The sequence below is a fragment of the Mastomys coucha genome, unplaced genomic scaffold (assembly GCF_008632895.1).
Source record: "Mastomys coucha isolate ucsf_1 unplaced genomic scaffold, UCSF_Mcou_1 pScaffold22, whole genome shotgun sequence".
Classification (NCBI taxonomy): domain Eukaryota; kingdom Metazoa; phylum Chordata; class Mammalia; order Rodentia; family Muridae; genus Mastomys; species Mastomys coucha.
Genome location: NW_022196905.1, coordinates 81,281,813 through 81,294,112, shown reverse-complemented (window position 1 = coordinate 81,294,112; position 12,300 = coordinate 81,281,813). Strand labels below are relative to the sequence as shown.

The 12,300-nt window shown below is 41.6% G+C and overlaps 1 protein-coding gene across 4 annotated transcripts in view; it reads right to left on the bottom strand.

Annotated features, from left to right (window-relative positions):
• The window catches only part of Slc4a4 (solute carrier family 4 member 4), a 335,690-nt gene that overhangs the window by 98,900 nt on the left and 224,490 nt on the right, over positions 1-12,300 (bottom strand). For all 4 annotated transcript variants that reach the window (XM_031342972.1, XM_031342970.1, XM_031342973.1 and 1 more), the window contains exons 9-12: positions 8,114-8,201; positions 5,379-5,533; positions 4,653-4,766; positions 2,051-2,225 (exon numbers count right to left, since the gene is read on the bottom strand). In XM_031342972.1, the coding sequence (XP_031198832.1) occupies positions 2,051-2,225; positions 4,653-4,766; positions 5,379-5,533; positions 8,114-8,201 (532 nt within the window). The remainder of the gene's footprint in view (positions 1-2,050; positions 2,226-4,652; positions 4,767-5,378; positions 5,534-8,113; positions 8,202-12,300) is intronic.

Here is a 12,300-nt window from a genome sequence, read left to right as displayed (position 1 = left end):
TTTTTGGAGGGGAACCTGGGAAAGGAGATATTGTAAATAAGAAAACATCTAAGAAAAAAAAAGATGTCATGAAGTTGGGGGGTTGCAGGTGTGGAGCAGCAGTGAATCTGGGAGAAGCTGAGAGGAGGAAGGGTTAGATGATTAAAATACAATGTAAGCATTTTGAAATTCTCAATATTAAGCATAATTAAAAGCACAGGAAAAAAAGAAATTAAATACAATGATCTGATAGGTGCTCAATAATAAAATATTTATTTAACAAAGCTTTTAATAAACAGCAGAAGTCCCTACAAAAGCACTCTTTAAATGCCATGGACTTCTTTGATTTCCTCAGCACACTCGGCTGCATGTGCTAGCTTTGTGCGGACCTCCAGGTGTTTCCTCGATGGTTTTGTTTCCCGCTGGTTTCCTAAATGATCTAACTTAGTGAGCATCATGTTGTGAGCTGGATGAGGGACTGCTGCCATGCTTGAGTCTAGATCAGAGTTAATAAACATGTTATTACTGCTATGGTTTAGTTGTTATCCTTGTTTTATGAATGAGGATATCCACGACAGGGGTGGCGGCAAAACACATTTGGTCTTTGCAAACCATGCTCATTCATGGTCTTTTATCAGCAAAATGTGAATCAGTGGTAACATTTAAGAGCTAAAAGCTCTCATTGAGAGTTTGAATTTTCAGCGCATCTGTGAAAGTCAGAAAATGAAGCAATGATAGGTATACAACCACATGATATGAAAAATGAACAGTGGTCACCTCTTTTTCTGAAGCCTCAGCTTTTAAGGGTGCCCACACTGTGAGGAAACCCAAGCTAGTCTTGTGGAGAAATTGAGTGGCATGTCCCTAGAACTCAGCTCTTCCAGTCACTCAGGCCTTGGCACTATGCAAGTAGAAACCCTTAGACAACTTCAAACCCAGGTGCCATCTAACTGTAATGTGTATAGTGGATCAAAGAATCACTCAGCTGAGCCCATAGCCACCACATGCATGAAGGTGAGCTTCATATAATGGACAGGCACCCTACAACTAAACTATGATTGTGAAACTTTTCCCTTGGCACCTGGTACCATGAAAATGTTACGGTCTCTATCTTATCTTTGCATTTAGAAACGACTCTAGAGCATAGAGGTATACCTAGAGGCAATGCAGGCATGTAACAGAAGCAATTTGGGGGAACTAGCTGCATTCACAAACTAAGACACTGGCTGGCAGCCTGTATGAATGCCTCATGGATTGGACACTGATGGGAAGTGAGTGAAAAGAGCTTCAACTCACGTTCAGCTCCGTTCATTGTGTATTCAGTACCGAGTGTTTCTAATGCCCAGAGGAACTTTAAGTCATTTCTACATGTTGTTTTAATTAATGGGGGGGGGGTATACGACATCCTTTCTCTTATTAAAACCATGGCTATTATTGATGTGAAAGGATGGCAAACACCACTTCTCCAGTAGCCAACAAACTGTGGTTGTAAATTAACATTATAACATTAACCAGCCAAGTTCTTTACAGCTCAGTAAGAGCTGCTCCAGGAATAGAAGAAACAACTTCAGCTGGGATTCACTAAAGCTGAATTCTACTGGCAGACATGGGAATCCAGCCTTGAGCCGACCACCCCATTGCTTGATGCATGGATTTGCTCATCTCAGAACAAGGGCAAAGAGTCAGGCAAGCACCCATCCCCAGAGAGTGTGATCACCAAGTGAACCCAAATACAGCCCATGCCCTCCACATCCTGGAAGCTCTAAACCCTGTGTGCCACACAGGATCCAAGCAGCTGAGAAGCTTCTGCCCGGATAGAATTGTAGAGCCGCATTTCCTCCCCTTCTTTTCCCTACTTGTGACTCAAGCCAGATTTCATCAAGCTATTTTTGTAATTACTAACATGCTGGAAATACAGCAGCGAGCCAGAAGCAAAGTAAAGTGCAGTATCCAGCAAAAGAAAGACAGTCACGCTGAGTGACTGAGAGGCCATCTGCTCCTCCACGAGCTGCAGGGGTGAGAAGGACAATCTGCGCTGGACTATTTGCGTCCTCTCTCAAACCACACCCACCTGCATGTTGTCGGTGGCATCCCCTAGCAGGCCTCCAAAAGTGATGGCGTTGGTTACGGTTGCCAGATAAATGAAGAGAATCGCCGAGAGAGCCTGAATGTTTAAAGCATCATAAAAGTCACTGGCAAAAAATGGTGCTTTCCTCTTTATGTCCTTAATTAATCCACCACAGAACCTGGGCAGGGAGAAAGCAAACATGTGATCAAGGATAAGATAAACAGCCATCAACTTCATCAAGACATAATTCACTAAACCACGAAGATGTTGGACTTAAAATGCTTCAGTCAATGACAAGATACTATTTAAGACAGCCTCATTTAGACGAGACAGAAAAAAATTGTGGAGAAATATATCTTCTTCTTTCGCTCTTTTTTTTCAGTTACTAGAATAAGTCCAACATTTCCCAAAGATTGTCCATTTGGTCTTTAGATGAGAGCACTGAGTAGATAAATTATAATTTTCCATTCTCCACAAGCAAATACCCAAATACATTGAACATCACATAAAGCCCCTTAAGATGTTGTCACAGTTGAGACCCCACACCCTCTGCCATTACTCCTGGGGGAAACAACATTGAACAACATAGGCTCTGAAGTTCTGACATCATGGGGGTTTACTTCTGTGTAACACAAGATAGATAGGATGGTAAGTAAAAAAAATCATGGAAAATTTAAATGGAGTTGGTAATTAAATAGTTCTAGAGAAGATGCTTTGAAAAAATTACAGATAGATAGCAAGAGTGAGCCTCTGAGAATCTGAATTTGCAATAAGGACCCAAAGGCATGAAGTGAAGAAGGCAGAGGAGTAGGCTGAGCCCAAGTGCCAGCCTACTTCACTTCCAACAGAAGCTCTCGAGCCAGCCTTCTCCACAGTGCCCCCCTTTTCTATAACCTGACATCGCAGCCTCAGCCAAGCTGAGCATCCCACTGCTGTACCTGTGATACACACAGGGTAGTGCACCTACTAAATGAGTGTGGAAAGGGAAGGAATCAAAGAAGGAAAAGACAGTGTGATGTAATTCAACACATTAAATTCCATAACAGGGTTGTAAGTAAAAAGTGACAAAGTTTTTCCTAGTGAAAATAGTTTATCAAGAACTGTAGCCACACACTGCATCATGACAGCAATATCAATGATGGACCACTTATGTGCTTCTGGCTGCTTCACAGGGTGATAATGGACCTTAAATGATACTGTCACAAAGAAGTATCATTAGATAAGACAATATTCTCCAGTACATTTCTTTCCTTGTGTATCATGGTGATATGCTGCCATAAGTAAACCTCTTTGACTGGGAGCTATGTAAAAGCATATGGATTTTACATAGCTCCCAGTCAAAGAGGTTTACTTATGGCAGCATATCACCATCACTACATACATAGCTCTGTTACCAGCTCATGTATTTGCCATACCATGGCTTTTACTGTTACTTTAGTTCATATTCCTTCTACTTACAAAACTGTACCATAAAACAAAATGCCATGTTAAGCTGCCAGTGGCCTGGTACAGGTCATCTTCATCTTGTCTTTTCATTCCATCCAGGGGCCACACTGAATAAGTGGCTAATGCCCTCAGACTGGTGTAAGCACCCGTTATGATGTTTGAATGATGGTCAAAGACAGACTTCTACACTTTACCCCATCATTAATCAATACAGAAGGTGGGGAGGGTTTTATTCTTCATTCAGTCAGAGGAAGGGAAATAGTTCCTTTTTTACTTTAGAGGAGAAACTCAAGTGGGCCATCAGCAGAAGAAAATAATTTCATTTCAATCAGATTCCATTGCATATTACAATGTCATATTTTTGTATTTTTAAAAATCTGCAATGACTTCCACATCTTCATGAGATGAGTATCATACTAAAAATTTTACTTAACCTTCCCCACCCCACAAATCATCTAATAATGGAGAATAGATGATCAAAGAAGGTAACTGGAAAAAAAAGAAGGTAACAGGACATTTTTTGGGGAATTGGAATCTGTGACTGGACAAGGTGACAGGGCAGTGGCCTACAAGTTACCCCTTTCCACGTGTGACACACTTTGGAGTAAGTGTACATGGAAGGGATGGCACCATGGAAGCTACACATGCTATCTAGTCAATCTTCAGCCATCCCATTCTCACCTATCATAAACTTAGCCCTCTTTGTATCATCCTGTCAGTGGCTCCATTGCTCACACTGTCCAGATGTCAGTCTCCTGGGTGCTCTATGCCTCTGTCCCTAACTCACCCTTCACAACTTGCTTTGAATGTTCCCCTATCTACAGAGTCCACTCAGATCACTCTGACTAAAACTATAATACTATTCATCACCAAAGTCCCTACTTTTTTGCCCCCATTTTCCTCATAAACCCATTGGTGCATTTATTTATTTGCTTAAGATTCCTCCCCCATCTCTACAAAGTGTGGCCAATAAGGACAAGGCATTCATATACTGCTATATTCCCAATGACCTTGGCTAACAGATGTACTATAAATACTTGTTGGCTGACCCATGGAACAAACCAGCAAAGAAAACACTGAAACTGCATTGAGAACAAGGAAGGGAAATTTAGATCTAAGGAAAACCTTATCATGAATGGCAAAAGGTTCCTGCAGTTACCGGCCAGTTCTCTGTAGTTCTTCACAGTCACCGTGGCCTCCTCCTCCGTGGCCTCCATCATGAGGTGTGTCCCCATTCATCTGAACATTCTCTCCACCTGAGTACATATTCTTTCTAAGAAAGACAACAAGGTGCGAGTAGACATTAGTTTATTGCGCTCATTTGCTTTCATGGCTGTAGTTATGCTTTTAAAGACAGAGAGTGAAGCCTTCTCTGAAAACAACCATGACTTCTTATTTTTTGCTAACAGACAATTCTTGAAGTGTTCTATCTAGTGGAGAGACAGATGGCTGGGTCAACCAAGAGTTTAACTTATTGTACAGTTATAGGAATGAAACGGTCCATGTGGGGAATAACAGATTTTCAGGAACCAGATTCTCCTCAACTACTCTACTAAACTTTTTAACCTGCTTAGCCTAAAGGGCTTTTCTTGAGTAAAGTGATCTTTCCACAGACACAGGCAGAATGTCCCCTAAGCATCGCCAAAGAACAGTGGTGACACTTTCTAACATTATGAGCTAAGTGCAATTATTAAAGTACATCAAAGCACATAACACTTATTTTACAGTGCCAATGCAAAGCTAAGGCACACCAACTCATCTGAGGCAAAATATCCATGGGGATCAAGGATGATCACAACACAGCCTGGCTCTACTTCTTTTCTGAAATGTAACCTCCTCAGAGGCTTGACGCTCCCTGAATACTGCCAAGTGCATAGCAACTTACCTTTTGTCAGATGATGGGAGACTCTTTGGAGGCTCTATTCTGATTGCCGGGTCCCATTCCCCAGGTGGAAGGACAATGACTTCATCTAGGAACTCATCAATGCCAGCAATCAGGTCGTGTCTATCTTTCGCTTTGTAAGCAATGTCGTGGAACACCTGAACAGCAAGAGAAGTGCTGATCCAACGAGCCAACTTTCTGAATGCCTCACAACACATCACAGCTGAGTAACACAGCCCATGGTGCACTCTGACACTCCCATAGCTGCTTTTTCATCTTCCTCCCTATTCAGTGTAGTGCAGGATACAGGTTATGATCTCAGCATCTAAGAGATGGAATTTTAAGGATGGTGTTCCATCCAAACTCTCACAGTTGCTCTGAGAGTCAACTGAAAACATTTTCAGGATCTCTACTGAAAACCAGTCTCGGAATGAAATTAGTGTGAGAACAAGTGCACACGCACGCACGCACACACACACACACACATACACACACACACACACACACACATACACACACACACACACACACACACACACACACACACACACACACACACACACACACACACACACACACACACACACACACACACACACACACACACACACACACACTGCAGTCCTCTAACAATGAGAGCTATTCAAAAACAAAGAAGAAAGCCTGAGTTGTATCAGCAGAAAGGACAGGGGTTGAAATAAGTGCTCACATGCCTCCCTTTTAGCAAGGTAATTCAAAGGCAAGACGGGTTTGAGTGAAAAATGTCCTGTGCATTTGAGCACTGAGTCTCAAGTTGGTGGCACTGCTTAGGGAAGTAGGAAGTGTAGCCTTCCTGGAGGGAGTACTTCACAGGGTGCAGGCTTTGAGCTTAAAGCTCCACTCTACATTTTACTTTATTCCCTCTGCTTTGTGCTTGAGTTTGATGATGTGAGAACTTAGGTCCCTCCATCTATTGTCACGCCTGCGGCACACCACCTGCAGTCTGCAGCCTGCTGACTGCCACCATGCCTCCTCCCCACTGTGGTAGTGATGGACTCTTATCCCTATGGAGTTATGAACCTAAGTAGATGTGTTCATCTTTCTATAAGCTGCCTCAGTCATGGTGTTTTAACACAGTAACAGAGGCAACTGATACAGAAAACAAAAACGTCATGTCTTCTCTCCACATCAAAGGAGGGGTTTCAGAATGCCGTACAATCCTTTTCCTCAGTGTCCCACTCTTCTGAACCAATCTGAAGGTCTTCACAAAGTAAAGCCTGTTTTCTTTATAACTTAATGTCTTTTTGTCATCCAGAAGAGAATGTCACCCCTGGTCAACACCCTTAACCTATGCTAACTCTCTACTCTCTCTCTTCTCCTACAATATCATTTTTAGGTGTTATGAGCTAATTAACACTGGTTTGGGGATTCTAGGTTTGAGGAAGAGGCCAAACACAGGGCAAGTACTTCCCCTGCTGCACACATACGGTCTCTTGGCTAATTCTCTCTGGCAGATAGAGAGAGTCAGCAATATACCTTGCCTGACAACCTTGGTGGGAAACATTGACACTGTCAACCAATGAGATTTAAAAGAAATAAGCCTGTAAAATATGTATTGAAAGAGGCCCTCGTCGATATCAGAGCACTACTCTGCACCCATCATATGTGCTCTAAAGCATTCCTACCTTATATTAAGAATGAATTTTAAAGGGGAAAAAAAACTATCAACACACAAAATTAAATAAATCACCCAACTGAAACGAGGGAAATAAATGTCCCCACGAGTGGGATGGCAGAGCTGTCCTTTATCCCACAGAAGAAAGAGCCTCCAGTTCTGCACTTGACAGGGAAGACTGACAAATGAAGCCACGGTACAAAGAGCGCTTTGAGAAAAAACAATGCAGAAAGCTGAGAGAGCACAAGCTGATGTCCCTGTACTCCAATGGCATTTCTTCAGAGTTTGATCATAACTAAACTAAATATTCTTATTAATACAAAGGCCACTGTACGTGTAGAGATGTCAACTCTAAAGCACCAGTTAGAAACAGTATCTAATGTAACACAGATGGACATTCTGATACCTAAAAAATATCTACTTTGTTGTGCATTGTTTGATAAAAGTCATCATTTCTCAAATAATATATGGACATCTGAGTTCAGAGAAGTGATAAATTATTTTAAGAGACTGAGTTAATAGAATGACCTTGAACTTATCCAGCAATATTTAAACATCAGTTTTAACAACTGAAAATACATAAGGATCATATCAAGGTAATTGCATACTGGTTATTTCAGACAGTAAAAATCTGTTGGTTTGAGAACACTCAAAATCCTCTTTACTAGTTATTTTTGCAACATATAATCACTTGCTGTTAATCATCACTGTCTACTCAGATCATTCAAAAGTGTATAACTGAATTAAAACTTTACATAGTAACCTATAAATAGAAAAACTATATGTAATTCATTTATTTTAAAGTTTTAAGAAATTTAGAACATTTTATAGATACTTTTGCTTAGGGAAAAATGGAAATGTATTTATTCCTATGTATTTTTAGAATCTAACACAAAAACAAAACATGTGCCTTACTTTTGGGAAGCTGTCCTACCTAAGGAAGCTCATTTGCCACAAACGACTGAATGTCATTCTGTGAAGAGCCTCACAGCTCCGTAAGTCAACTGAAAAACCATGGCGGTCAATTCACAGTTTAGATCAACACAAACAAGACAACCACACGCCCTTCACCTGGCTCGCCTACCTCATCAGACATCAAGGTGGCGATGGCTCTTCCAATCTCATGGTAGGACTTGGCTTTCCCTTTTGGACCTAAGAGAATGAACAAGAACCTGATGGAGAAGGAGAAAAGCAAAGATTGTAATGCACATTTCGTCAAACTGAGGAATCGTTATCTTAACTCATCACGGTGGCTCTAGAGATTGTGTTTATTGTGTGTGTGCATGAGAGTGTGCATTCGCGTACATGTGGAGGTCACAGGTCAGGTGTCTTCCTGAGGAGCGCTTTCCCTTAGGATCTGGGATGGCCTTTCACACTTTATCTGGACCTCGTAGATGTAACCAGACTAGCAAAGCCCAGGGATCCTCCTGCTGTTGCCTGTTTAGTGCTGAGATTATACACTGAGGCACCTAGTTTATTATATGGGTGCTGGAGATATAAACGTAGACCCTCACATTTGTGAAGCAGCACTAGCTGGTCTGGAGCATTCTTCCCAGGCCCTAGAACTCACCTTTAAACTGAAGAAAGATGCAGTTCTAAGGGATAAAGAAAGGGCATTCCTTCACACCATCACAAGGTTTAACTAAGGGAAAAACCCGAGAGCCCTCTTCATTGAGCAGGAGAAGAGCTACTTATCCATTTCACAGACTGCAGATCTCTGTCGGTTAAACTTTTCTTTGTCTCCACTTCTACTAACTGTGGAGTCTGCAGTCCAACTGTGTCCAGCATGTATCTGCTCAGAGCCTGTCCTGGGGCAGAGGTGAGGCTCGCTGTCAAGGGGAGCCACAGTGAAGGACGTAGCAAAGGCAACTGGCCATTCGAAAAGCCTGCCCAAGACTGAAAGTGGTCACTATCAGAACCACATTTTCAGTCTTCCAACACATCCACTGATGCTTGGATACAGCAATAAGCCAACCTAGGCGGCAGCACAAAGTCCTTAGTGGGTTCTAAAGGGAACACTGATTATTCTTAGAATAACACATGCAATGATATTTAGCCATGAAAGTGAAATCTCATTAAAAAAAGTTAGTACTGGTTATATTTACTAATTCTACTTGCCTGTCTACAGAGGGTCATACATGGCAGAAATGGCAGTTTTAGGCTAAACAGGCACATGTGGGTATCATAGAAAAAAAGTGTCTTGACAGTGGCTCCTTTGTTTAGTATATCTGTACTGGATTTCTCTTGTCTGGCCCTTTTTATTGTTTTGGTGTATCTAAGTATTAACTTTCCAAATAATACACAATCCCTAACCCCTTGCCAGAGCCTCTTTGTGCATCTCTCACCTCTCTCCAATACCCCCAAGTGAATGTAGCTTATAAAAACTCACTCTGGAAACTGATTCATATATTCATTCTCAGGTTGTACATAAGGCAATCAAACCTAATTGAATATTTTTCTCTGTGTGAGGAAACACTCTTGTTCAGTAACAGTCCTCAAATGTAAAACTAGGCAGGGATGAAGTACCTGGGCAAGCATTTTTGACAGAGTAACGGAGCCACCAAGTTAGCACAAGGGTATACGTTTTCTATAAAACATTTACTGTTTGGTCTTTGCTCCATAATACCAAAGGAAAAAGGAAGTAATAAGTTAGTGTAGAGATAGCTATAATACATACTAAAACAATAGGTCAGAGTGCAAAACTTATATTGGCTCAATAACCCGGATGGAGAGGTATCTAGGTTAAAATGACATTTCTTTATTATGAAATGTGACCAGGTGCCAAGTAGAAACAACACGGTTAAGAACAGTTCAGAGATCTACTCCCTGAAAGTAGCGTAGGAAGATCTCTGGGCATAAATGTGCATCAGGGGCTCACTGTAAGATAAGAATTTCATGGGTAGGAACAGAAAGCTGGACAGGTTCCAATCCACGGCACCATTGCAAGGGCTATGAGGAGAAGGGAGACCTGAGGAAGCCACAGCCTGGAACAACCCTGAAAGCCAAAGCCACTCTACCCCATGCCCACCCCCTGCCCTTTCACCCTCAGAGAAGCAAAAGCTGTTACAACTTTTACAATGGCTGTACATCCTGCCAAGCTCAGCTTTCGTAATGTACTGAAAACTCCTTTCATGATACAAGCTGGGTTTTGTCAATGGACAGATGTTATTTTTAACCAGAAGCCTTTCTCTTTATTAACGAGTTACTAGTGAGCATTGCATCCGTGTGGCTGGAAGTGAGCAGCCCATGTTGACAGCTCAGGAGAAAGAAAAGTGAGCTCATGTTACTGGGTTTGTTCTACTCACACTCAACTACAGACATCAGATTGGAATTTAGAATGGCTCCTAGTTGTCTCCCCAGTCTCCAGGAGGGCCTTTCCTACTTTTGCGAATTTTGTCAAGTAACTAATTAAATGCCTGCAGAGGATGCCTCTGGCACACTTCACAACAGAAAGAAACACTAGATGATTCATGCCCAGAACCAGTGGCCTATACTCACATTCTCAAAATTTTTATAGGCAGATCAAGTACAGTATCCAAAAAGGAGTCATCCTTCCCAAAGTACCCAGTCTGTTTAGAAAGGATGCACGCCCCCCTTCCTGACAGCTCACAGCTATCTCCTGAACAGCCGCAGCATGAACCCATCCCTTACTCCCTTTTCTGAAACAGCAGTGAATCAAACAACCCATAATGTAGCTTTGGAAGATGTAGCTAAGCTGTAGCTTCTACGATAGACTCATGAGGACCACACACCGTCACTACCACCATACACGCAGTGAAGGACGCAGATAAGCAACAGCAAGGATGCTATCTCAACCCCTCAAACATCTTGGAATGTTTTTAAGCAACTAAGTACAAACTATTCCTCATAGGCAAGTGATTATAACATGCACTATGTATTAACTTATAAAATGCTGAAGAGAAATACTGCACTACTTAAGAATCTCAAGCGCCCTGACTAGTCTTTTACCTTAGATCAAGATCCAAAGGAGACAAACTGGTTTACACTTGTTATTGCTCCTTACTGTCCCAAAGTGTCTTATCCTAACCCATTCTAGATACCTCTCTAAGTTGCCCCTGAACTTTAGCTATAGTCAGAAATGTGAAGTACTACTACTAGCTAATAGCAAATCTTCCCATTTCCTCCAGTCCAAGGCTGGTAATTTGTAATAAAAATGTATCATATATTATATACATATATATGTATATATGTATATACATATATACATTCATATGTATATATGTATATATATGACTGGATATAATGTGACAAGTGCCTGCAAAACATTAAAAACATCATAAACGCATCCTACCAAGTCACCAGACATCAAAGACTAATGTGTTTGCTTTGACATGAAAAGCCAGACACACCCCTCACAGACACCTACCTACCCAGCCATTGACTGAACTGCAATGGGCCACAAGAAGCAAAGTAACTAAGAAAGCCTGTGAGCTAAGCTAGGAAGGGGACCGGAGGGTCAGAATTCTGAGAAGGCCCACGCTAGGAAAGATGGGAAAACTGTTTCTCAGGAAACAGTAACAGCACTCACGGCATAACTCTCCTCTACATCTCAGGGGACAACACAACCATGAAAAGACGTGTGTGATAAAAGACTTTTCAAGTATGCCCATAGAGCAACAGAGCGGTGTACACGTTAAAGCCCAACATGGGGTACAGACTAGGTCATTCACAGTGACGATACATTCCTCATGGGATTCCCATTATTGGATTTCATAGGATGCAATCACTGTAAATATCCTCATATTTACACACACAGAGACAAATATACAGACACATACACACATAGACACACACATAGACATATTCTCCCTCTCTCTCTTGCTCTCTCTCTCTCTCTCATGTGCACACACATACACACACACACACAGCTAAGGAGCCTCTCTACTGGCGATTACAGTTTACCCTGTTCTAGAAGACAGCAATCAGATAAAGTATTTCCTGGAACAATATTAATATTGGAGGGTATATTGTTCAGATTACGGCTCTGAAATCGTTTTATGATATTGAATTACACCTCTTCACTGCTCTAAAATAAATGGCTTCACTCCTCTTGCTCCTCAGATGATACCATATTTCAGCTCTAAATTAATACTTCCCTCTGGTGCAGAAGAAAATGAAGAAAAGAATGGGGCAGACAGGAGGGGATGGTAAGAAAGACACACAAATGGTCATGGTTTCCTGCTTCCTGTATGTGTATCACTGTTTAAACAAAAGGCCTTTAAAAAAATTTTTTTTTGGTAGCTTTTAAAG